The sequence below is a fragment of the Sceloporus occidentalis genome, unplaced genomic scaffold (genome assembly GCF_023333645.1).
Source record: "Sceloporus occidentalis isolate IW3139 unplaced genomic scaffold, rSceOcc1.0.p SCAF_93, whole genome shotgun sequence".
Lineage (NCBI taxonomy): Eukaryota > Metazoa > Chordata > Lepidosauria > Squamata > Phrynosomatidae > Sceloporus > Sceloporus occidentalis.
Window position 1 is genome coordinate 3,605,928 of NW_028317073.1, and position 27,761 is coordinate 3,633,688.

General features: G+C 42.6%; 1 protein-coding gene across 1 annotated transcript in view; it reads right to left on the minus strand.

The window, feature by feature from the left end:
* Nucleotides 1-413: 413 nt before the first annotated feature.
* LOC149284446 (flavin-containing monooxygenase 5-like) overlaps nucleotides 414-27,761 on the minus strand; it is a 32,795-nt gene continuing 5,447 nt past the window's right edge. The window contains exons 3-8 of the mRNA XM_089496716.1: nucleotides 21,381-21,543; nucleotides 17,884-18,026; nucleotides 15,602-15,801; nucleotides 5,611-5,966; nucleotides 4,491-4,563; nucleotides 414-765 (exon numbers count right to left, since the gene is read on the minus strand). Coding sequence (XP_089352842.1) covers nucleotides 414-765; nucleotides 4,491-4,563; nucleotides 5,611-5,966; nucleotides 15,602-15,801; nucleotides 17,884-18,026; nucleotides 21,381-21,543 — 1,287 coding nt within the window. The remainder of the gene's footprint in view (nucleotides 766-4,490; nucleotides 4,564-5,610; nucleotides 5,967-15,601; nucleotides 15,802-17,883; nucleotides 18,027-21,380; nucleotides 21,544-27,761) is intronic.

The following is a 27,761-nucleotide window of genomic DNA, read 5'->3' on the forward strand; positions in this document are numbered from 1 at the left end:
GGGTGTTGGATTGTCAGGGATGAGTCTAGGGTGAGAGGGCCCTGGGAGACGGAGGAGCAGGAGAAATATTCTGTGTGCATACGCAATTGTTTGGTGGTAGAGGGTTAATTATAGGGGGGCCATGAAGAGGTACTGCACCCAGAGGCCACTAACCCTAGGCATGTTAGTGGGTATGTGTGTCTGGATATGTTAGTGTGTGTCTGTGTATGCTAGCGTAAGTATTTGTATGTGTCTGGGTGTGCGTGTGTTAGTGCTTGAATGTCTAGTTGTGTTAATATTGTGTTTGTCTTTCTGTGTTTGTGTATTAGTGTGTGTTATAGTTGAGTGTATTGTTGCGTGTATCTTAGTGTGAAAGTCTGGTTGTGTTTGTGTAAGTGTCTGAATGCGTGTATGACGTAGTGCAGTACTGTACTTTAAACATATACAAAGTAGACTGCGGCAAAGATGGCAAAAATGCTCAATATTTGAAAAAGTAAAGGGATATGAGATTTGTGTTTCTTGTCGTCAGCCAAGACACGGGTTTTTGTTGGCTTGATAATACGATCACGTTGAGTCAGAATGGCATTTCTGGCTCCAGGCCATTTGCCATCCCCAGTCAAACGATACTGATAAGGTGAAGAGGGACCAAAGAACAACTCCCAGGCCAGCTTTGGATCTGTAAATAGAAATCTCAGAATGTTGGGTTTTGCACCAAACTGAGAGGCAATTTCATCCATGTATTCCATAAAATCAACTTGAATGGTATGTCGGAGACTCTCAACATAGCTAGGAAAAAACATAAATCCCAAGTCAATTGTGTATAATAGCTTATACTTTATTATGTTATTTATCTGGTTTTATATATTTAAAACAAACTGATAATTAAAAATACAGTTCTTACCACAATGTTTTCTCAATTAAAACTGTAAGAAAAGACCTGCTAGGGAACAGATGATTGTTAAATTGTCCTGATATTTAAAACCATAGAATTCAAAGAGGGTGTACTTTATTTTTCACATGACCATATATGTTACTGCCTTTTGCTTTAAAGTCAACAAAAACATAGCATAGTAAAAAAAAATCCTTTTTAATCTATGAATAGATTTGCAGGAAAATGTTCCTCAATTTAATTGAAAATAGTTGACAGTACAAAGCTTTGTCTAATACTTAAAAGTAAACATGTCATCTACAACATTGGCAAAGCTTGCTTTAGGTAAAGTATAACATTTTAAACATAAATTGTGCACTGCTGTGCATATGAAAAGGTTGTTAACTATTTTAATGTTTTTTTTGCCTCGGTGGAACAAGAGCTGAGCTCATATGTGGAAGAATTTAGAAGCTCAAACAAGATCCTTGTAAGTGCATACTGATGACCTTGGTTGCAATATTTGTGGTTTATTCACACAATTAATGCTGGTGGAGGCAAAACAAAAGACCAAATTTATCTAGGATAAGTTAAGATGCCACCTACATAGTGTAGATGATCCAAGTGTGCCTAGAGTGTGTAATAAATCCAGTCTTGATTCAAAATATTATTCATTCCAGTCTTGATTCAAAATGTTGATGTATTTAAATTCCCTAGTTTTATGGTGTGTTTTTGAAATGAGGTTTGTAAAATGAACAGCAATGGTGTTGAGGTATGCCATGTCTACATGTAGTTTAGTTATTTGTCTAGGTGTTGATTGGTATCTACAAAACTGCTGGAACATTATATATACATTATATCACACTATTCGGTTTATAAAGGAATAAAGGAAGAAATGGGTTGGGAAGTAGCATATTTAGTCTTGTTTCAGGCTGTTGTAATTATACACCTGACTATGAATTTTAATCCATTTCAACACTTGGCTGTAAGGTAATGAGTTAACAGAAGGCCACCATAAGGTCAATGCATTAGGTAAGGGGTTTAGCCAATCATGAGCAGTGCAGGGACAGCTTGATGGCTTTTTTCCGAGGGCTATAAACATTATATACCTGGGCTTCATTAGACCCCACCTCCTTTGCCTGACACCACAAGCTGGAGCTGTGTAGGTTTGAAATGGCCAGCGGGTCCTCAAGGACTGGATTTAGTGGGAGGTAGTATGGTCTAGGAGGTGAAAGATGGCTAAATACACCTATGACAGTTCCCTTGCAAGCCTTACCTATAGCGTTATAATGCAATAAATGTGCCAAGCGACTTACGTAAGTTAAAATCAACCCAACAAAGTATACAAAGAAAAAAATAGTGTGTATTGGTATTCCTCCAAATCCAGATTCCAGATTGATAAAGCCAGAAGGTGAAACGCGTATTTGGAGGACTACCAGGACTTTTAAAGTACTATTTTTTTCTTTGTATACTTAGTTGGGTTGATTTTAACATAAATTTACAAAATAAATGTGATTTTACTGCATCCTGGGATTTCCAAACATTTGGTGTGTAACAGCTGCTACCTGCTTCAAAGCAGGGTCTGCCTACCCTATATTAGGCACTCAGAGACAGGTAATTTTATGGCTCGGAGCAAGGGAGGAAAAAACCACAGAGAGATGTTTAGGTGAAGTGCCACCTTAAGGGCACAGTCGTGCGATTTACACACTCTGTAGGATGTATATACTATCTATTTCTATATACAGACATACTGCACTAATATTTTTGTATTTCTGTTTTTTCCTTTACATGTTACCACCTAGCAACTACTTATAAAGGGTGAGTTTTTAAAAAAATATATTTATTTTAGCGCTCCACACTTTTCTGGTGGGAAAGCGCCAGAATATATATGTTTGCACTTTGTTACTTTGTGGAATAGGGGGTCATTCCACGTGTGTTTTTTGAGCTGCTATCTTGTAAAACGTTGCACTACCAACACTACTGTTTGCTTTATTTATATATATATATATATATATATATATAGGGGTTCATTAAATCAGCTGGCATCAAAGGTGTCCCAAATAGGACATGGGGCAGTCTGCCCAGATGTTAAAATTCCAAGTTGAAAAATTGAATTGAACACGTCCCAAATGTGGCCTTTTAGCCCCCAAACAACCCCACAAACCCATGTGTGGGTAGAATCACTTTACTCAGAAGATGTTTTTGAACACATATTGGGGTGCTGTTCAGAAATGACATATAGCATGAGCTGTAAATTCATACCTAAAGTACAATTTTTGTGAAAAAAAGCACACAAAAAAATTGCTACCACAAATTTGGCTAGTGGTAAAATTAGTGCATGGAGTGTTAAATATAAGCATATGAAATACCTTGGGATGTTTTGATTGAATTGGCTGGATTCAAAGATGTCCCAAATTGGACATGGGGGCACTATTACAAAGTTTGAAAAAATTGTTTCGTAATATCTAAACGCTACTTGTACTTGGGTATTTCAAAAATCAGGACAAATAATAAAATCTATTTCACAGGGTTTTTTATCGTTAGCGTCAGTAGACGAGTAAAAGATTTTTTAAATAAAAGTCAGAAAAAAATGCTTTTTAAAATTTTTCCCAATATTTTATTATTGTTTTTATAGTAAATTAAATTATATGATCAAAATACGGCATCCAAAGAAAACTCTTGTTCTAAAAAAACTATAAAAATATATAACACTAAATGAGAGAGAGAGAGAAGAAAATTACAGCTAAACACGAGCACTGCAAAAATGTTTTTTGTCATGAAGGGTACAAAAAAGAAAAAAGTTCAGTCCTTAAAGGGTTAAACCCATGTTTAATATGGTTTTTACAGCTGGAGAACAGTTTATATGGTTGCTATCTGTAGCTATGCCTCAGATTTAAATATACTTATGCATAGTGTCACGTATCTGGCTGCCGGTTCCTCCGGGTCCTCGGATCGGCAGCAGCCACGGAGAAGGAGGAGACCTCCCACCTTGCCGCAGCAGCCTCAGCCACCGCGGAGGAGGGAGGTCTTCCACTGCCGCAAGGACGGGGAAGACCCCGCAACTCCACATGGCAGCCGCCACCTACTGGAGCCAGGTCCGGACCTGCCGCGTGCACACGTTCCGCCGGTACTGCCGCTCCTTTTAGAAATTTACGATCTCGCCAATCCCAAGATGGACGCGGACCGGAGGTGACGTAACGGCACTTTGAATTGTTGGCGGGAAAACGTTAATTGGTGCCTAAACTTCCTCTGCCTCAGAAACCTTCCAGGTTGCCTTCTGATGGTCGTACCTATCTTGTATAGTGTCTACTCCTCAGTAAGCGTTCCTGTGTGATTTTCCGTTACCGACTCGGCTTGTTCCTGTTTCCCTGGCGTTTGACTCTGGCTTCCTTCACGAAGATTCTGACTTCTGGCTTCCTGCCCTCGGCTTACCCTGCAACGATCCTGACTTCCGGCTTCCTGACTTAGGCTATTCTGCACTGGACTTTTGTTATCTGTCTGTTGGCCTTGCACGTGCTGTTCTACCTGACTTCAGGTTCTACTATACACTGTGCGTGACACATAGCAGCCATATTGTTTAAGTTGTAACAATCATTTAATATAGGCATCTATAAGTTATACTGTAACTAGGTAATATGTAGCTTACCGACTTTCCATTTCCTTTTTTTTCATATCTACGTCCATCAGCATTTTTTGTTTTGAAGGCAGTTTGCACAGTCCTGTAAATAAAAAAAATTGAAAACATTCCGTCAGTTTAGTAACTAATAGGATACTATACTTAAGTCCTGATACTACAGTAAATCTTTATCCATTTAAATTAACACTGTAATTTGTTACAGGTTTAAATAAGCTACATGCTGGGTATGTTGTATCTCTTTGCTAATAAGGCAATAATTCTTATTCTAATAAGCATAGATCCTAATGGGATATTTCTTCTAATTGCACCATTCCATTGATTGTCATGGGGATAAGAACCTTTTTAATTTTCTAACAGATTCGCATTCACTCAACTGCAGAAAAAAACAAGCAATAGATATTCATAAAGCCACAAGTTTCAACTTGTATATTTTGGCTCATGCATCCACCATTAACTTGAGCTCACTCATTTTAGGTCAATGGGGCCCATTCAAGTAAATGTAGGATGCCCTGTGTGGTTTGAGTGCCAAGGGGGTGGACCGTAATTTTCACATATTTATTTACCAGGTAGAAACTAGCTTATTATGTTCAGATTCAGATATTCATACTCAACAGGAACATTGAACTTGATGGACCAAAATGTAGAAAATAAATTGCTTAGTGCATATTATTTTTCTTATTACCCAAAAAGCAAGTAAGGCGTGTATTGTTCCTGGGTGAGATGAAGGTGAATGAAAGAAAGAGACCTTGCCCTTGTAAACGTGAGTATTTATACCCCTTTACCTTCAGTTAGGATAAGTTACTATATATGAGCAAAATGTGAATTTAAGGAATCCTATTGGAGCAGTCATAGGATACACTGGCCTCTAAGCTACGTCACATAATTGATAACATATGTTCCAAGGACTCAAGTTGCATTCAGGCCTAAAGTGTGTGGAACAGAATAAAAGCATAACAATGATTTCTTACACCCTTGAAAATATTTTTTCAATAATGTTGGTGGCTATAGGCTGAATAAATGTTGATATTCTTATCATTTATATGATATAAATATCTTTATCAGTAAATCTGTGACAACTGAACGCAAACTTGTTTTCTGGAGAATATAAACACCAGCTTTTGGGACTCACCTTTGAAAACTCTAGTGGCCCACCGAGATTGAAGTTCTGAAATTGGCATGATAGCCCCAATGGGCTGAATGAGACCAATGAATGCTACGGTTGTCTTCTCCAAGAATGGAGGGAAGACATGCTTATAGAGTGGTATTTGATTGTTTTTTACTTGTAGATATGGCTCCTCAAAATAAGGAAATGAAAAACTATATCCTGTGGCAAAAAATATCACATCAATGTTTTTCTCCACAGTTCCATCTTCAAAAATTGCATCTGTCTCTGTGAGTTGTTTGACATTGGGTTTTATAAGTACTTTTCCAGAGATTATGCGGTTTGGTAGGTCATCGTTGATCGTTGGGTGTTGACTGCTAATTCTATACATAAAAGAATGATGAGAGATATTAAATTAATTTAAGCTTGTATGAAGATACCTATTGTGCTCACAGAAAGAAAAAAATATTTTCATCTTAATATTACGGTATAGTTTTGCAAAAAAGTGTAAAATGTATGAGTAAAAGCTCATGTTTCCTGGGATGTTCACAATACAAAATAGCTTGGAAACTGAGCTTGCCAAAATAACATTGGAGACTGTGTGTAATTCAGTGAGCTCATGGACATGTTTTACTTGGTCCTAAAGGGCAAGTGTTGTTTGTTTTTCTTCAAACATTTTATACTGTTGACATTTTTAGTTTAACCAAATATTTTATTTAGCAACCCTAACTAGATTTATCAATAAATATCAATATAGAGTGAAACAGATCATTATGCTGTGCTCATAGTATTACTGGGAAATCTGAGTTTGTTTATGTAATAATGATAATTACTAGACTTGCGCATTCGTCTTCGGGCGAACATGAAAACGAGCACGAAGAGGCCGTGTTTTTGTTCGTTCCGAAGACACGCCGAAGAGAATACAGTGCCGGCAAAACGTAGGAGAAGACGAAGACTCACAACCACGAAGAATCGAAGATCGTCTTCGTTTTTGCCGCGCAGCCGCCAAAATTTCAAACAGGAGTGAGCTGATCTCGTCTGTCCAATCAGCTCACTCTTGTGACGTCACGCTAAGGGTCTCGTCCAATGCCTGTGCTGCTGTTTTTTGAATTCTGAAGGCGCCTTTATAAGACCAGAGCTTGCCTGAGAGATCCATTCATTTTTCGCTGTGACTGCTTTGGCAACACTGCTGTGCTGCATCCGAGCGTTACAGAGAGATTGTTCTGTTCTGTGTGAGACTGGTAAGCCTTAGCCTGCCATTTCTCACAGTGTACTTCATCCTCACTTCAGTGCTACTTAATATAATTAATAATAATAATTTGATTAATTTATTTATTTTTTTTATTTAATTTGTCATCAACTGTAGTGTAAGTGCTGTTGAGTTGACAGTGCACCCAGTGTCTCAGTGGCACTGGGGTGCCCTTGCCCTGGGCTGGCACTAGTGCCTACTGCCTGTCCTGCTTAAATAAATTAAATAGAATTTATAAATAATAATTTAATAGAGTCTATAATTTAATAGTTCATTATAATATTATATATATATATTTGTCAGTCATATATATATATACTATAGTATACTAGTGTAGAGTGTACTGTAGACATTCATCTACTAGTGTCTAATTTAAAATCAGTAATATTAATTAATATAATTTATAATTGAATTCATTATAAAATTATATATATTTGTCAGTTATAGTTAGTAATAGTATACTAGTGTAGAGTGTACTGTAGACATTCAAGACATCTACTAGTGTCTAATCTAAAATCAGTAATATCAATAATTCTATAATTCTTTCTTATCTTAATAGTTAATTAAATTAGCTATAAATAAAAGTAATAATATTAATTAATTACTACTAGCGTATAGTTCAGCTAATCTTATTAGTACTGGTGCTGCAGCTCTATAGTTTGTGCTTTGTTTTAGCAACAGCAAGAGACCAAGTCAATTTTTCTTAATTAATAATCTTTCATTTTATTTCATTTGTTTTGCTCACCTCAGTCCATCAGTGAAGTGAACTTGTTGGGCTAGTGAGTGCAGCCGCATAAGTGCTGTGTTTTTTTTTGATCAGCAAGCAGTGACGTTAACTATTTTGCAAAGATTTTCTCATTTATTTTACATTTTATTTCAATTTTATTAAAAGTACCCTTAGTGTTTTGCTCACCTCAGTCCATCAGTGAAGTGAACTTGTTGGGCTAGTGAGTGCAGCCGCATAAGTGCTGTGTGTTTTTGTTCAGCAAGCAGTGAAGCTGTTTTGCTGTGACATTTTATTTTATTTCTAATTCTTTTCAAGAAAAATTGACTGTGACGAGCTGTACTAAGCAAAGCTTCAAGCTACTAGCTGTAGTACTAAAATAATTCTAATCTTCTTTAACCCCTTAATGACAATTGCCGGTCCTGGCACGGCACGGCAAAGCATGTGCTTTACGACAATTGACGTGCCAGGACCGGCACGTCTTTAAACGGGTGCAGAAAGCGATCTACTATCGCTTTCTGCACCCAAAAAGCGTTGCTGAATGCCTCGACCTCGAGGCATTCAGCAACGCCACGATCGGCACGAAGGGGCCATCTCTGGCCCCTCCACGGGGCGTCAACATCCGCCATACTTTGTATGGCGGCGGACGCCCGTTTTAAAAGCGTTTAGGAGGCGATCGACGATCGCCTCCTAAACTTAAATGGTGTCGCTGGAATGCCTCGATCAGGAGGCATCCAGCGACACCAAACACTAACCTTTTGATGGGCTGTGACCGCTCCGGAGAGCGGTCACAGCCGCAGCTGCCGGCAATCTTCGCCATCAAGGAAGATGGCCGCCGTCCTGTAACAGGAACCACAAATTTTAAAAGTTCGCTAGAAGTTAAAGGGTAGCACAAGTAGTACCAGCCCAGTGACTAAAAAGAAGTGCCTTTTGCCCCAAGCAGCATCTTCCCCATCCACCAGCAGCATGCAAGGTACCAAGCAGAGCCAAATTAGCAGCAAGACTCAGAGGGGTCCCAAACAAAAGCGATCTCATTCCTTTGTAGGGAAAACCACCACCACCACCACCCCCACCGCCTCTACCACCACCACCCCCACCGCCTCTACCACCACTAGTGCTGCGCCTACTGTTCCCACTGGTACCGCCACGCCATGTCCTCCTAGTACCTCTAGCAAGCCACCAAGTCCTTACAGAATTTTTGTAAAGACAGTTAGAGAGAGGGCTACACATAGTGGAACTCCACCTAGCGAGGTAGCAGAGGAGCCTGAGACTGAGAGGCCAAGTGCAGAGTCTATTCTTCCTGCTCGCACTACTACTAGTCACGAGTCTCACGACGATATCAGTCTTAGCTCCAGCCTAGCAGGAATTCCATTCGATCTGGCTAATGAAGAGCTAGACTATGAGCCAGAGGAAGTAGAGGAGATGAGTGGTCAGGAATCAGATTCCTCAGGGAGCAGTGTCCAAATGGCTAGTGCACAATTTTCCCCTGAGCCTCCACCTTCTCCGCTACGATCATCACCATCACCACCACCACCAGCAGCAGCAGCAGCAGTAAAACCTAGCAAATCTAAAGCATTTAGCAGTCCCACTATGGCCAGTACTGTTACCACCAGTCCCACCACCACTAGTTCTGCCTCTGTTCATCCACCCCGAGCAGTAGGAGCAGCACCCAAGGCACACTCCAAGGCTATGCGCGCCCCAATTTGGGAGCACTTTGAAAATGTTGAAGAAGGGCGCTATGGAAAGTGCAAACATTGTGGGAAGCTAATAAGCAGAGGGAAAGTGTCTGGCCATTTTACCAATGCTAGCATGAAGCATCACCTCAGCACTCAACACAACGCTGTGCTATTGGGGAAAGATGCAGAAGTAAAACTTAGTGCAGGCAGCATAGCTGGTGGCCGTGGAAAAACCCCAACAGCTTCTTCTTCTGAGCCAATAGCAGCAGCAGCAGCAGCAGCAGCAACTAGTGCTGGCAGCCAGAGACCAAGGCAGGTTGGAGCACTGCATGTCCAGCCCACCCTGGAACAATTTGTGGCATTCCAATCCAAAAGGTCAATGCCCAAACAGCAGGCCAATAAAGTAACGCGACTGATTGGTCAGTTCATTGCTGTTGGAGGGGCATCCTTCTCTATGATCGAAGGGGAGCCTTTCAAACAATTGATGGCAGCTGTGGCTCCACAATATACAGTTCCGTCACGTTCCACTTTCAGCAGGAACATTGTCCCCTCATTGTATCGGTCCTGTGTTGCAGCAGTGAAAGAGGAGCTTTCCAAGGCTGCTGGTCAGTCTGTTCATTTCACTACAGATTTGTGGAGTGCACCTAGCGGCCAGCATGCCTTTCTTTCTTTGACAGCACACTGGTGGCAGCCCGGTGTGTCTAAGGAAGCTGCTGCAGCAGGCTACCGATCTTTCCTTCTCCATGCAGAAGTGATGGATGAAAAGCACACTTCCCAAAATATTCTGCATGCAATGAGGAAAATGTTTAGCCTTTGGGTGGGAGCAGAGGCGGGCACCAATGTTGAAGTTGGTTTTGTGGTAACTGACGGAGGTGCCAATATGGTGAAAGCGCTGCGAGATGGTCATATTGTTGGTGTGCGCTGTGCAGCCCACATCATCCATCTTGTAGTGAAGGCAGCAATGTCAGAAGGAATTAATGTGGCAGCAGTAGTTCTGTCCCGCTGCAGAAAGATCGCTGGGCACTTTCACCATAGTGTTAAGGCTAGCCAACTTTTGAGGGAAGAGCAAGAGAGGTCAGGTCTTCCCGTACACTGCCTACACCAGGATGTCAGTACACGGTGGAACTCCACGTTAGACATGCTGGAGAGGATTTTGGAGCAGCAGAGGGCAATCCATGATCTTGCCTCAGAGCACAATATTGGGATTACCTCTCCATTGAATAGGGAGGATTGGACAGTGATCGCCCAGCTAGTGGCAGTCCTTAAACCATTCAGGGATGCCACAGAAAATTTAAGATCAAACACTGCCAGTCTGGCCCAGGTAATCCCAGTGTTCTCCCATCTAGGCAGCAAGATGGATGTGTTCCTTGGAAACCGTGAGGCTGTTCAAGGTGGCACTCTACATCCTGACGTAGCAGCCATAGCCAGGAAGCTGAAGGATCTGCTAAAAGTACACCTTCGCAAACGAATGGAAGAGAGTCCCGAAATGATGCTAGCGTGCCTTTGCGATCCAAGAATTAAGGGAAAGCTAGCTTTGAAATTTAATGTTCTCAGTAGCTACCGGGAGCAATTGGTCAACAAGGTGCGTGACTGGCAGCGTAAAATGGGAATGCTGTCCGAGGAGGGAGAGGTGCAGGAGGAGGAAGAGATTATGTCGTCTGCTACTCCTAGCAGCAGCATCAGCAGCAGTGCCACAAGCAGCACAACACAGCTGAGTGGAGCAGCTGCGTTTTGGGAAGAGGCACTTGGGAGTATAGTTGGACCATCTGACAGAGCTAGCAGCAGAAAGGAGAGTAGTGCTGCTGAAATGGTCAAACTTTACCTCTGTGAAGTTCCTTCTGCGCCTAATGTTGATCCTCTTAGCTACTGGGATGAAAAGAAGAGTGCGTGGCCTGCACTCTCATGGGTTGCGCAGCAGCTACTATCATGTCCGCCAACCACTGTTCAAAGTGAGCGCGTGTTTTCTATGACTGGAAACATACTGAGTCCACAGCGCTCACGCATGGCACCTCATCTGATGAAGCAGATTGCCTTTCTTAAATTCAATCTGCCCAAGTTGGGTTACCCAGCTCTTAGCTTGGAAAGTAAATTTTTTTTCTCTGTAATGCTTAAGGTAGTTTCTCCCCCTGGTTGCACGTGTTTGTGGTGTGGCAACGTCTGCTACCTCCGCCGGTGTAGCCAATTTACGCTAGGGCCTAATGTCTGAGTTCTGGAAGTCCGCTCCCAAACGCCATGGACTGACAGACTTTCATGCTTTGCCCTGGGGTGAAACAGGTGAGCGGGTCGTCAATTGCCCACTCATTCACCTTTTTCCGTTTCCAACGCTGCTGCTGGTGGTGGTGCCAGTATCTTTTGCCAGTTCGCTTCCTGGCTGAAATCATGCCTCAAATGTCCCTAATGGAGAGGGTAGTTTCTCCCCCTGGTTGCACTTGCTGCGGTGTGGCAATGCCTGCTACCTCCGCCGGTGTAGCCAATTTACGCTAGGGCCTAGTGTCTGAGTTCTGGAAGTCCGCTCCCAAACGCCAAGGACTGACAGTCTTCGGAGGCTTTGCCCTGGGGTGAAACAGGTGAGCGGGTCGTCAATTGCCCACTCATTCACCTTTTTCCGTTTCCAACGCTGCTGCTGGTGGTGGTGCCAGTATCTTTTGCCAGTTCGCTTCCTGGCTGAAATCATGCCTCAAATGTCCCTAATGGAAGAGGGTAGTTTCTCCCCCTGGTTGCACTTGCTGCGGTGTGGCAATGCCTGCTACCTCCGCCGGTGTAGCCAATTTACGCTAGGGCCTAGTGTCTGAGTTCTGGAAGTCCGCTCCCAAACGCCAAGGACTGACAGTCTTTGGATGCTTTGCCCTGGGGTGAAACAGGTGAGCGGGTCGCCAATTGCCCACTCATTCGCCTTTTCCAATGCTGCTGCTGCTGGTGGTGGTGGTGCCAGCGTCTCTTCTCTGCCAGTTCGCTTCCTGGCTAGTGTCATGCCTTAAATGTCCCTAATGGAGAGGGTAGTTTCTCCCCCCTGGCTGCGTCTGTTTGCGGTGTGGCAACGCCTGCTACCTCCGCCGGTGTAGCCAGCTTACGCTAGGGCCTTGTGTCTGAGTTCTGGAAGTCCGCTCCCAAACACCAAGGACTGACAGTGTTTGGATGCTTTGCCCTGGGGTGAAACAGGTGAGTGGGTCGCCAATTGCCCACTCATTCGCCTTTACCAATTCTGCTGCTGCTGCTGGTGGTGCCAGCGTCTCTTCAATGCCAGTTCGCTTCCTGGCTGGTGTCATGCCTCAAATGTCCCTAATGGTAAGGGCAGTTTCTCCCCCCTGGTTGCACTTGCTGCAGTGTGGCAATGCCTGCTACCTCCGCCAGTGTAGCCAGCTTACGCTAGGGCCTTGTGTCTGAGCTCTGGAAGTCTGCTGCCAAACGTCTAAGACTGACAGTGTTTGGGTGCTTTGCCCTGGGGTGAAACAGGTGAGTGGGTTGCCAATTGCCCACTCATTCGCCTTTCCCAATTCTGCTGCTGCTGGTGGTGCCAGCGTCTCTTCAATGCCAGTTCGCTTCCTGGCTAGTGTCATGCCTCAAATGTCCCTAATGGTAAGGGCAGTTTCTCCCCCCTGGCTGCCTCTGTCTGCGGTGTGGCAACGCCTGCTACCTCAGCCGGAGTGGCCAGCTTACGCTAGGGCCTAGTGTCTGAGCTCTGGAAGTCTGCTGCCAAACGTCTAAGACTGACAGTGTTTGGGTGCTTTGCCCTGGGGTGAAACAGGTGAGTGGGTCGCCAATTGCCCACTCATTCGCCTTTCCCATTTTTCAATGCTGCTGCTGGTGGTGGTGGTGGTGGTTGTGGTGGTGGTGCCAGCATCTCTTCTGTGCCAGTTCGCTTCCTGGCTAGAGTCATGCCCAAAATGTCCCTAACGGTAAGGGCAGTTTCTCCCCCCTGGCTGCCTCTGTCTGCGGTGTGGCAACGCCTGCTACCTCCGCCGGAGTGGCCAGCTTACGCTAGGGCCTAGTGTCTGAGCTCTGGAAGTCTGCTGCCAAACGTCTAAGACTGACAGTGTTTGGGTGCTTTGCCCTGGGGTGAAACAGGTGAGTGGGTCGCAAATTGCCCACTCATTCGCCTTTCCCATTTTTCAATGCTGCTGCTGGTGGTTGTGGTGGTGCCAGCATCTCTTCTGTGCCAGTTCGCTTCCTGGCTAGAGTCATGCCCAAAATGTCCCTAATGGTAAGGGCAGTTTCTCCCCCCTGGCTGCGTCTGTTTGCGGTGTGGCAACGCCTGCTACCTCCGCCGGAGTGGCCAGCTTACGCTAGGGCCTAGTGTCTGAGCTCTGGAAGTCTGCTGCCAAACGTCTAAGACTGACAGTGTTTGGGTGCTTTGCCCTGGGGTGAAACAGGTGAGTGGGTCGCCAATTGCCCACTCATTCGCCTTTCCCATTTTTCAATGCTGCTGCTGGTGGTGGTGGTGGTGGTTGTGGTGGTGCCAGCATCTCTTCTGTGCCAGTTCGCTTCCTGGCTAGAGTCATGCCCAAAATGTCCCTAATGGTAAGGGCAGTTTCTCCCCCCTGGCTGCGTCTGTTTGCGGTGTGGCAACGCCGGCTACCTCCGCCGGAGTGGCCAGCTTACGCTAGGGCCTTGTGTCTGAGCTCTGGAAGTCCGCTGCCAAACGTCTAGGACTGACAGTGTTTGGATGCTTTGCTCTGGGGTGAAACAGGTGAGTGGGTCACCAATTGCCCACTCATTCGCCTTTTCCATTTCCATTTCCATTTCATTATTTTCCTTCTGATACACAACCAACCAACCAAACATAACACACACAATAACACAAATAACACAGTGACAACACACATAACACATACACGTACAATGCACAAATCACAAGGACTTTTCCTCTTATTTGTCCTGGCCTTCACTTCTACACTCACTAGCATTAACGCTATAACTCACACTTCATACTATAACATTTTTCCATCCACATACCTGCCAACAGACCCAACTTTTTCAGGGACAGTCCTGCTTTTTTCCAGTCCTGTCCCATCTAATTTAGCTATCTAGGTATGCAAATACACGTTGGTAGTTATAGCTCGGTAGGTAGCACTAGTATAAACATTAAATAAATATAATAAAGTACTAAATAATAAATCTAACTTTAAAATACATTTAAATAAACCCCTTAATTTTTTAAAACCCATTAAAATTAAAAGTAAATTATTATTTAGACATAATAATACATGTTTATCCAAACCAGTGCACTGCTACTAATCTTAAACATAACCGTACATTAACCCTAAGCTATTTTTTAGTTCTTGTCCAACATTTTTCCATCCGCATACCTGCCAACACACCTGTCCAGTAAAAGTTGGGTTGTTGCAAAGTATGCCATTGTGAATAGGTAGCAAATGTTAGGCATGTATTACAAGTGGTCCAAAATCAATTTAAAAATGTAAAATAATCCCTATTCTTTTATTAAACATCTATGGATGATGATCTTGTGTATGATAAACGGAGGCCAAGTTCCTTGGAGCATTTGTCTCTAGGTCATTTTGTGTACAGTACACCTCAGTACGTGTGTGCAACTCTATTGGTCGTTTCGGCAGGGGGCTGGCCTGCCATCAACGAATGAAGTGCGTTCTGCAATTCACTCATTGATGCCAGACCAGCCCCCTGCCGAAACGACCAATAGAGTTGCACACACGTTCCTTCACGGCAGCTGCTGCTGCTCCGATGTGTTGTTAACCCCGTATTAACCCCTGCTAGGCAACCGGGAAGGAAACGAAGATTAAACGAGCACGAAGAATGTCCGCGAATATTCGCCCGAAGACAGGAACGGGCGAATATTCGCGGAATACGAAGGTTTTTTTCCCCCCGAAGACGAGCACGAAGACGAACACGAAGAGCCCCCTGGTGCCCAAGTCTAATAATTACAGTATTAATAATACAATATACAGGGAAAAACTAGGGAACATAATTTAAATGACATGACTATGCAAATAAGAAGCCCTTTATACACAGTGTAACCTAAAATCAAATAATATCAACAAATTATGTTTCATATTCTATTATTACTAATAATTTTTTGCAGAGTTTTTTTACATGTTAACTTTATTAGGATTAAGATCTGGATACAAGTTTCAGTTCTTCAGGAGAGGAGTCTACCTCAAGGATCCTGGAGCCCTATGGTTTCTGTATAGACAACTTATTTTAGCGTTCAAGGCACTTAGCAGATATCACATGTCTTTATCAAAAGACATGGGTTACCATCTAACTGTGCAGAGCTGACTGGCCTGCCACTTCTAAAGGAAACACTGTCATTTATGAAAGGTTAATGTCAGGATTCAATCCCTAGTTCGGGCCTAGGGCAACTCAAAAGGTAGATACAACTGAGATATTCCAAACCTGTGTTTGGGTTTTATTCCAAAATTTTCATGATTGAAACGGGCATTCATCTTTTTTTCTGCCCAGTTGTTCAGCATTTCTGTGGTCATGAACTGTTTAAGAAACAGTTTGTAGCGGCTGTAAAGAACCACATCCACTGGAAAGCCTTCATCAGCAACACGATTAAGAACCCACGCTCCTCTCCTGGTACTTAGATATACCTAAAAATATATAAAGAATGCAGAGGGCATGTTATACATTTGGGGGTTTATTTTATTAATGTCATCTCTCCCTCAATAGTAAATAGACCCCAATAAAGAAATACAGTTTTTTAGTTCTCTGGTGGTCGATTCACTATGTTTGGTTGTAGTCAAGAACCAATTTTCTGTATACAAATGTGTGGGGAAATTCAATGCATCTCTGCCCCCAAAACAGCCTGCCTGTGGCATCTTTGCCCCCAAAACAGCCTGCGTTTGGGATGTTTGCCCCCAAAACAGCCTGCTTGTGGCATCTTTGCCCCCAAGTAGCCTTTCTGTGGCATGCCCCCCACTTACACATCCATGCTATCACACACATGTTCATTCACTGATTCACAAATATTCATTCACTAATTCACAGATACTTATTCACTCATTCAGATATTCATCCACTGATTAATTCCCTCATTCACAAATATTTATTCACTCCTTCACAGATACTCATTAATTCACTAATTCATTCACTCAATCTCACATACTCATACATACAGCCTACCCCTTACCTGAACTGCAGATGTCTGTGCCGCTCGCAGACTTTCACAGAGGCTTGCAGCTTCCTTCCGTCTTGCTCGCACTCTGTGCGAACAATTTCTGTTTTACCGCCCAGGTGACGTAGATGTGCAGGTGGGTCATGTGACATATGTGATGTACATGACGTGACTCTGCTGGGTTCGAGCAACAGGTAAGTAGCCGGCCCCTGCGGAAGTGAGCGCGGGGGGTCGCCCCTAGACTGGCGGGCCTAGTTACAGTTGCGGCGACCGCGGTAGCTGCGGGCTCAAGGAGCAGCTGCCCCTTTTGCCCTACGTTAAAGATGGCCCTGGCGGCCGCATCGGCCACGTATAGGTCCAGTCAGTCCTGCCCTGACTGGGCCTATTTTCAGGTAGGGGTCTGGAGCTGCAGCTCCATCAGTCCCTAAGTTAATCCGGGCCCTGTTTATGAGATAAACGTTTGTTCTTTTTTGTACTATTAGGGGGAAGATTCTGGGAGGGATTTATTCTCGTACCATATGGCTGTATGTGTCTGTCTTCTCATGCATTGGGCCCTGTTCTGCCCCTGCTGATGTGGCTCTATCTCATTACACCGGTGGATCAATTCTTTCAAATTTGAAGGACATTAAATCCTGTACTAAGTGGCTGTATCTTTCTGTCTGCCAATGACTGCTCTGTGCCCTGCTTCTGTTGCTGCTGTGGTGTGCTGTTAATTTAGTTTTTTGAATATTGGGGGAAATTCAGTCCTGTACAATCCTGTAAAATCTGTCTGTGCCTGCTTGTTGCCCTACCCTGCTTCTGCGGCTCAACATCCTTACTTGCTCCGAGGGATCTACTTATTCAATTTTTTTTCTAGTTTGGGGGGAACTATGTGAGGCTATACTGTGAGGCTTCATGTGTGTATCTGCTTGTGTCTACCCAGTGCTCTACTACTGCTGCAGGGATCAATTCATAAAATGGTGAATTTTTGGAGAAATTCTGTCCAATGGCATGCTGCTCAACTCAAAACATTAATAATAATATATTTTGGGTTATTTTGATGAACCCAACTACATTACTGACAATTATATTTTTTCATTTTTTAATATACTATTCATACTAAATGTTAAATTACATTTAGATGTATCAAAATATATGTGTATCAAAAGATGTATGTGATATCAAAAAAGAAAGTCTTAACTGTCTTTGAAACTGTTATTTGTGTGGTTACAGACAGTAAAACTGAAAAAGGGAATGGTGGCTGGACAAATATTGTACAAAATACCATGAGTAAATAGGCTAATAGGTGGTCCTGTTTTTTATTTATTATGCTTATTTGTATTTTTCACACTAGGAGACCTTGCAAGTCAAATGCACAAACTCAGCTGCAAATCATAAAAAACTTAAAGATGTATGCACACAGGCAAACTCTCCCAACATATCAATATTGGGAATATTATCAAGCTCATAGTCATACTAAGCAATTTTAAGCTATTAATACAGTTACAATGATTATACTAAAATTTCATTATAATAGACTCCACCAAAATTACTCCCAGGAATAGTATATTTGCTGTACCTGTTTAGCAACAGAGCTAAGTTCTACTGCCAAGTCTCCGCCAGAATTTCCAATGCCAATGACAATGATCCTCTTATCTTGGAATGGGTGTGGATATTTGTAGTCCCGACTATGGAGATATTGGCCTTTAAACTTATCTATGCCTGTCAAAGAAAAAAAAATATATAATCTGCCTGTCAGAATAACATGTGAAATAATGAATATGATGTCATAAAATCATGATAAAAAAGTCTGTTTGAGAATGTATACAATACCGCCCCAGTCAAGAACTATAAGTAAAAAATTAAATCCATTTAGCTTTAGGAGAAGCTGCAGTTCCAGAGCTGCAGAGCATACCCCACTTCAGTAGTCTGGTTTCCATGCCAAATTTGGCAGCGAAAGCAACCATTTAGTGGCAGGAAAGTGCTCCCACTGAAATCCATGGAAATGTTTTGTGCACATGGGTGTCAGGGTGTCTTAAAAGACTGAAGCTGGCTGGTGGTGAGTATACTGCAAGCCAAGGAACTGGCCTGCATAGGTGGGATTCTACTGAATCCTTCCACGTATTGAAAGGGGGTAAAAAAAGATACTGTATTTGCTTGATTATAAGAAGACCCCCCAAAATGTGAATACTAATTTAGGAAAAAAAGAAAAAGCCTGAATATAAGACCACCCAATAGGAGAAAAGTTTCACATGTAAACTATTTTTTAAAATTTAATAAAAACTATGATTGAGAAAAATTCATTTCTTGTTTTTATTTCCTTTTTTTTGCAGCCTGCCCCTCCAGTTATGCACATCTGCCCCCCAGATATGCCTTATACCCCCTATATGCCACTCTGCCGCCCAGATATGCCTTATACCCCCCTATTTGCCAATCTGCCTCCCTGATATGCCTTATACCCCATATATACCACTCTGCCCCCCCAGACTTTCCAATGCATCGCCCCCTTGTCCCCCTTGCTTCAGACTCCCTGGTGCCTAGTGGGGGCAGCTGGTGGGCGTCTGGAGGGGTGCCGGCGTGGTGGTACCCCCCCTGATGAGCGGCACATCATGAATAATATTTGTAAATTATTTTTGGGGAAGTTACAGATTTGTTCACTGAAATAAATCCTTGTAAGCTTAAATCATACTGCCCCGCATTACAGTTGCCTGAAGCAGGACACTCCTGTTGGGGTGTCACCGGAGGTGGAAAGGGCTAGGGCTGGTAGAGGGCTTAGCAAAGGACCACCTGGCAGTGCTGGAAGTTAGGTTGGCTTTTTGTGCTAGTGGAAAACATTTGTAGAAGCTACTTTCCATTGGTACTAAATGGAATTAATTCTGTGGTACAATTCTAATGATGATCAAACATGATGTTAAGACATTGTTTTAGGCTCAGTTCTCTTAAATTTTTTGTTGGAAAGAAAAATAGATGTTAGACTTCTGCATTTGGATTCGTGCGAATTTCAATTTAAACAAAATGTGCCAATTTCATCACTTTGTACAAATGTCCGAAAACGAGGAGTGACCCGTAACAAAGCTCTGAATTTTCTTTTTAATTTCGTTGTGTTTTTTCACTCTCACTCATGCCCTCCTCTCACACTCTCCGGGCACACTCATTCCCCGGGGGGAGAGGGTGTGCCCAAAGGCCCTGCACTTTTGCAGAAGTTCTCAGGGAGGCCAGGTTCACAGAGAACCGGACGAAGAAACGCAAAGATACGGAAAAGCAGATAAAGAAAGAAGCTAGAAGAAAAAGAACAGTCAAGAGAAGAAGCAACACTGAGGGAAAGAAGGCAGGGACAATAAGTGGTTGGCAGAGAAGATAGGGTGACACTGAAAGAGAACATGAGAGAGTGTGAGAGTGCATGAGAGAGTGCATGAGGGTGACAACGAATTTCATTGTCCGAAAACAAATGGACCAAAAAAAAATTGTCTGTATCATTTTTTGTCCATACATATAATATGCCATGTGTTGTTGTTCATCTCAGGTTGTATTTACCTAATATAAGAGTGTATGCTTTCTTTTCCACACAGGTTTATGATTGTTAACAAGATAGCAAAAGTCCAAAAAACCCTTTAGTCCTAAAGTACAAAAATAGAAAAAAAACAGCCTCCGTCCTTAAGATGCTAATAAAAAATATTTATATTTTCAGTATTCTCACTTTTTAACAAAGACATATGCCAATAAGAAATGAAGTCCACATGTGCATTCTTCTAAAGTACCACAATTGAGTTATGTATCTGCAACACTCTCGATGATTAACCTTGATAAGTAATATCTCTTAAAATAACTTCAATGACAGCTAATACTTAAGGTACAGTAATTAAATAACGAAAAAGTGTGTAAAAGCACCCTGACTATATCATCTACAACAAATTATCATACATTTGCAGACCAAATAATTATTAGTATATTTGTGTTAACCCATAAAAAAATTCTACAGTGGCTTTCAACTTTAACTACCTGTTATTGTGCGTCCAAAAGTTGTTATACGCTGTCCATTTAGAAAACCATATGTTTCAAATGTTCGGTATCTGGGACCTTAACCTGAACACCGGTAAATATCTATCCAGAGATCAAGAAAATATACTACTATATTTCCTATTGGCAGTACAAACTATCGTTAGCTTTTTGGTAAAAAGAAGAAGATAGCAGAGGAATGTACACCCCTTGGTTACCGGCTTGCCAAACATAATAGGAGTTACACATGTGCAAATGAGCCAAAAACTGATTCAGAAAAAAAAAAATTTAATTTTTATCCCATTTGTTTTTTGACAACGAAATACATTTCCTGCCCATTTGCACCCTCAGGACAAAAATCGGGGGAATTTTACATTTGGAAACAAAATTTGTTGTCTGACACCCACATTAACTCATACTCTCTCAGACTCTAATTCTCTCACGCTCTCATGTTCACCTTCTCTCTCATGTCTCCCTACCTTCACTGCCGACCACTTCTGCTTCTTAGATCTTCTTGTCCTTGTATCATCCGCCACATCCCCGTGGACATAACCTCTTGGTGAACCTGCACCAAAATTGTGGGGCTACCAGAGACTTCCTCTCCCCCATCCTCCAATAGAGGGGGGGAAGACGTCATCAGAAGCTCTGCCATTTGGGCGGAAGTTCACACAAGTTCACACAAGGTTATCTTAGGGCAAAATAAGAGAGCTTCCAGTGATCTCCTCTCCCCCGATTCTCCAATCAGGGAGAGAGGACATCACAAGAAGAGAGAGAGAGAGAGAATGTGTGAGAGATTGTGAGTGAAAGAGCCTATAAATTTCAGGCTAAAATAATGCCAAGGATGAGTCCAAGATGGCTGGAGAGGCAAGGAATGTCTGCAGCCTGGGAGGAAAGTGGTCAATGTATATGGGGAGGGGTGGTTTTCCTTAGACTTGATAATGTCTAGGTCAGCACAAATGTAAATACTACACTGACCCTGAAGTAATAAACACATCAACAATACCAGATGACCCTTTTATATTCCTTCCACCAATTTATTTAGGAGGAAAAAAATATTATTTAATGCATATATTTTTTTACCTGGAAAGGAATCCAGTGGCAAATGAGGGAAAGTGTGATGCCCACTGCAGACAAGAATGCCATCAAATACATTGGATTCCTGTTTCCCATCACGTTCGGTCACAACAATCCATTGGCCTGTGGTAGCAAAATCAGGATGCTTTTTAATATTGCACACAGCAGTCTGAAAAAATATGCAGAGGACAAAACTATTACTCTAGAATGCCACTCTTGATACTATAGCAATACATACAAGTAGTATTTTTTGTACAGCAATGATAATCAATTTTATTAAAGGTAGAAAATGCATTATAAATAGTAGAATACTAAAAAATACTAGTATGTTAATACAGGGCTTGACAAATTTGTTGTGAATCTAGGCGCCAGGTAAAAAAGTTAGGAGCCAGGATTTTTTTAAACTAACAGTTGGTCAGGAGTGATCTGATCATCATCAGCCCACTTACTAAACTCACAGCGTTTGACCTGGAAGCACCCTGGACTTTCAGGTCAGTGCTGTTTTTTTTTTATTATTATTTTTTTTTAACCCTTTCAATGCTGATGTTCCATTGGAGCACAGCATTGACTGATATTTAGTCCCCACAAGCTTGTGAGGACAAATGTTAACCCCTGCAATGCCACGAATGTGTCATACACAAATGTGGCATTGAAGGGGTTAACGCTGCACTGTCGCTCTCAGGGAGCGATCAGGCAGCAGGGGGGTGTTGAGGCTGGTGTCCACACTCATGTGGAGACCGAAGAACCCTCTCCCCTGTCCCTGAAGCTGCCTCTGGCAGCTGGGACGCAATTGCTGGTCTATAGAGCAGCCATTGCAGGGGGAGTCTCTGATGACTGCTGTAGGCTTCCATGCCTACAGGAATCATCAAAGGGCTTGTGGGGGGCTCGTTTTTGCTGTTGCTGGTCTGTCTGGGCTTCCAGGCAGACCACCAGCAGCAGAGCCCCGTACAAAACGGGAATTAACCCCTAAATGCGATCGCGGCATTGAAGGGGTTAAAGCTGCACTGTCGCTCTCATGGAGCGATCAGGCAGCTGGGGGGTGTTGGGTCAGGTCCCCACACTTGTGTGGGGAACCAATCAACACACAACCTCCTTCCCTGAAGCTGCCTGTGGCAGCTGAAAACACGATTGCTTGCTGGTTTTGCAGCAACCGCGTTTTCAGCCTACAGGCTCACTCCGTGGGAGTGATCTCAGGCTCGGGGGCGGGCTCTGAGTGGCTGTGCTGTCTGCCCAGACTGCTGGGCAGACAGCAACAGCAGCGCCCACGTGTGGTGACAGCCTCTTACATCCACAATTTTTTCTGGATGTAAGAGGCTGACAAAACCTAGGCGCCAGGACAAAATTCTCTGTCGCCATGGCGACCTGGCGCCTGGGATTTGTCGAGCCCTGTGTTAATACTAGTGCAAGGAAATAAAAATGTAATTTTACTTTAAAATTTGCCCTTTTGAAACGTGACATGTTGTAGGTAATGTTCTACTTAGCTTAGATCTCGACAAGGTGTCTTTGCTTTTTCGGTGAGACTTTCCTAACCCTTATTTGAAAACTGTAAGACCACACCAATCACAGTAAATAGTTTTGACTTACCTTTGACTGAAATGTATGAAAGGGTAAGGCCCCCCTCTCACCCCTTAGATTATTATCTTATAGCAATGTATATCAAATGATTAATGCTGGACATGAGGCAGTTAAAGTATCATAATTTGCTGACGATCTACTGCTATATACACAGATCAGCCATAACATTATGACCATCTGCCTAATATTATGTAGTTCCCTTTTTGGCCACCAAAACAGCCCTGACCCATCAAGACATTAACTCCACTAGACCTCTAAAGGTGTGCTGTGGTTTCTGGAAGCACAACTTTAGAAGCAGATCATTTAATTCCTGTTGCAAGGTGGGGCCTCCATGGATTGGACATGTTCTTCCAGCACATCCCACAGATGCTCGATTGGATTGAGATTTGGGGAATTTGGAGGCCAAGTTAACACGATTGAACCATTTCTGAACCCTTTTTCATTTGTGGCAGGGTGCTGACAGAGGCCAATCCATCAGGAAATACCACCCTAAGTGTATTAGTAAGTCTTGGCCACCCATGACCAAGTCGTCTAGCCATCACAATTTGACCCTTGTCAAAGTTGCTCATATGCTTACTCTTGCCCATTTTTCCTGCTTTTAACACATAAACTTTGAGAAGGAAATGTTCACTTGCTGCCTAATATATCCCACCCACTGATGGGTGCCATGATAACAAGTTCATCAGTGTTATGCACGTAACCTGTCACTTGTCATAATGTTATGGCTGATCGGTGTATGTAAACAGGCCAGTGGCCTATATGGCTGAAATAGTAACCAATACCCTGCTCCAGCAGTAAGTTGCATCCTGCAATGTGTGGCCAACAGGTGTATTCCCATGGCCACCCGGTTCAAGTTCCTAAAAATCTAATGTATGTAATCTGGTGGCAGCTGACTTAAAGTTCTAATTTCTGCAAATATACACTGTGACTGTGAGGCCATATACACCTAGGCATTAGGCTGAAAAACATTTTTTAATTATATTTCATGACCATAAAAAGGACTACCCAATACATGGCAAGATATTCCCAGGGCTTTTCTAGGTAGGTAAATCATTTTAAATAACCAATTTCCAAACTTTTTGTAACTACATCAAATACTCTCTCTATTACTGAAAATAGGGATAAGAAAAAAATACGGTATATGTTTAGTTTTCATTATTTCTCCTAGAACATCTGTCTTTCAGATGTACAATTAAGGGGTTGATGTAGGAAAACAGCTAAAGAAATTGATAGGGTGGGAGATTAATTTGACAGCTGCTATGTTGATTAGATGCAGGACCGACTATGTGACAGATCTCCTCCTCCACCACCCTTACTCCACCAGTGTTTGCCAACAACATAACGCACTGAAACATCATTACACCTTCCGCATAAAGGGTTTTGACCATATTTTACAGATCAGGTGATTCTTTTTTTACCAAGTTTCAGCAGTTAATAAAACATTAACTTGTTTCATGTTGTCTGATAACATGCTTAGTTGGCAAAGGTAAGAGCTCTACTAACATAGCCACACTGAGACTGAGCAGAATGGCGCACGTGTTGTGTTTCACTCATGTCCTTAACTTGTCCTTGATATCCCACCATGTGCAAAGCACTAGAAAATTGATCCTTAGCATTGACTTGTGTGCGATTATGCAGTCCTATTGTAACGTTTCTGAGGAGGTATACAGGTAAGGAATCCAGTATGCAGGAAAGGTAGCAACAGGAATGGTTTGGACGGAATCCAAAGAATAGTCAAGCAAGCCGGGTCCAGAATGGAGAGTTCAACGTAGTCAGGGGCAAGCCAATAGTTCAGCAACTAGAGGGTAATCAGACAAGCCGGGTCAGGAGTGGAGAAAACAGCATAAACAGGAACAAGCCGAGTCAGCAAAGAGAGGGTAATCAGACAAGCCGGGTCAGGAGTGGAGATATCAGGACAACAGGAACAAACCGAATCAGCAACGAGAATAATGCAGAACAGCTCAGCCGGGAACAACAACCGAGCACTGACAGAGTGTCAGTGCTCAGGTTTTAAACTTGCCACTTCTCCAAGCCCCGCCCCCAGCCGATGACGTGCAGCCGCGCGTGTAGCGTGGTCTCCACTGAGGCATAGAGAAAAGGAGGGGCCGTGGGGAGCAGCAGACCACGGGTGCCCGCCGGACGCGGGCACCGGGGAAGGTAGGTGGCAAGTACCCGCTATCCGCGGGTACTCCAGCAAATGGCTGCAATGCGGTTCGGGACGTGAACGTCCTGGTTCGTGACACCTATAAGGAGACTATAGTGAGTCATGCTAAAGCAGGGACCAACATGCTATCTTCTCTGGTGTTCCAAACCCTTGTTGATCCTGCACATAAAGATTGAATTAAGTAATTTGTGCCAAGTCTAAGCAGGATTCAGAGGGCAAAATAATTCCAAATAGCAAAGGACACATTGAGGAGCAGACCACAGTAGGCAGGGGTGAGCCTAGGGTTAGCGGTGCCAGAGTGCAGTATTTCTTTGGTGCCCCCTATCCACATTAATAACACACACATACTAATACGCAGAGACGTCACTCAAATGCACCATACACTAGCACTCACACGCTGACATACACCATATACTTACACATACATACACCTTCCTGCTCCATCTCTCCCACTCTCTTTCCATCTCTCAGGCACCACTCACCCTTCACACTTTATTACCATATAATAACTCACACACACCAACACTATTACTATACACTAACATGCAGAACACCATATGCGGACACACATTCACTTAAACAGCATTTGCTTACCCACTTGCCAACACCATACACACACATCAGACAGATCTCCCTCCCTGTCCCCTCCCCCTTTTACTTTGCACAGAGCCCTGTCTACAGTGCAGCTTGCATTCTGTGTGTGAGCTAAAACCCTACTACCACAGGTCATGTAATGCACTTTACGTGGCCCTGCAGAGCTCCTGTTACCATTCACCAGGGTGTCATGCAACCATCGCATCTGCTTGAGAGTAGGACACCAAAAACAAAGTGTAGACCGAGAAGGCTCTGCAGGAACAATGCCACTGACAAAAGCATGGCTGTTAACATCATTGCAGATATTGGCTACCACAGCTACAGAGCTTGTTTTTATTTTCCTTGGGTACAAGAGACACAAAGTGGAGCCTCTCGCAGCCAAGAATACAATTTATCCAGCTTTTCCGGTAACATTTCACTGTTGGTCATATTTTTCAAGCAAGCTCTGTCCTTATTTCTAAATTTCTTCTTTTGTTGGAGGCATTCTGGAATATTTTTGATTTTTTCCATAGCAAAAAAAAAAGTATTTTAGTGCAAACAGCTGTTTGAAAACAGGCCATTAAATATTCTGACAACAAAACATTTTCTATGAATAGTAGGTGTTGGCTGAGTTGGTTAATTAAATCCATTCCTGTCAAAAGCAATCAGTTTTCATGGCAACTCCTGCTGAGAGAAAATGTAACTACAGCTGTAACCTGGCTATAGAAATCACCTCTCTACTGCCCTTATAACATCTGCCTGAACCAGTAAGCATTTTAACAAAATAGCAGAGATGAGTAAATTGAGATGAATGATCATGTACATACTGAGAAAGGTACATACTACTTTTGTGGTTATACATATCAGGGCTTAATTCAATCATCTGTTCCTTAGCAGGTATATAAAACTATATATATATTTCAGATGAACATCAATAGTTGACATATTACACCATGTCATGATTTATTCACCAAAAATAAAGCCAAAACAGAGAACCACCTCTCACATTGTTATGGGGGAATTTTGGCCCACTCTTCATTTTGTTGCTTTAGTTCATTGGGGTTTGCAGACAGTTGTCTCTTAAGGAATACATTGGAATCCCTGGATGTGTTCTTTGAGTTTCTAAGTACTTGTTCTGATAGTATCAAGTTTACGATGTCTTATGATTTTACATCCATTACATACCTGGATATTTGATCTACAAAATGAATGGTAAATTGGAGACTAATTTATTTAGAAAATCTCTTGATAGGAACACCTTACTACACTACACATTACTACACTATTCAAGTTTTCATCCACCTGCCAAAAAGTCAATTCCTTAGGGTCAAGAGAATTGTCTCTCAGGAAACACAGGTCAATGATCAGTTACAGGAGATGTCACAAAGATTTTATGAGGTTATCCAGAGGAAGTTGTAAAATCACAATTATTATTAGTGAATGACCTGGAAAGAGAATCCTTCTCAAAGGACTGTTACACAACCCAGACTCACATTTGTTACAACTTTTAGTAAACAATCTGGCTCCATTAAAAAAGTCATTTATAAACATTGGCATATTCTCTTGGAGAGTTTTCCAAATATCCCAAAATTTAGTAATCCCCCGATGATGGCATATAAAAGATGCCCGTCCTTGCGTGACAAACTAGTCAAGGCTGACATCTCTGTTACCAAATCCATAGACACACGAATACACAAATGTAATGTACCCTGCTACAATTGTGTCTCTTGCCATTCAATGATCCCTGGAAAGCACTTTTTTTACCCTCATGATGGTAAAAAATATACAATTAAATATCATGTTACTTGTAATTCTACTTTTGTAGTATACATTTTAAAATGTCCTTGTGGCATAGTATACGTTGGACAAACTATACAGCGTTTTCAAAACACAAATCCACTATACGCACTGGACTTACTGATCTCCCCATTCCTGCACATTTTAAAGAGAAGAGACATCATATTTCACAATTAAAATTTCAAATCATCGATATGGTGCCAGAATCCATCAGAAGGGGAGATAGGGTAAAAAAAATTATCATATAGGGAGGTGTTTTGGATTAAAGAGGTGATATG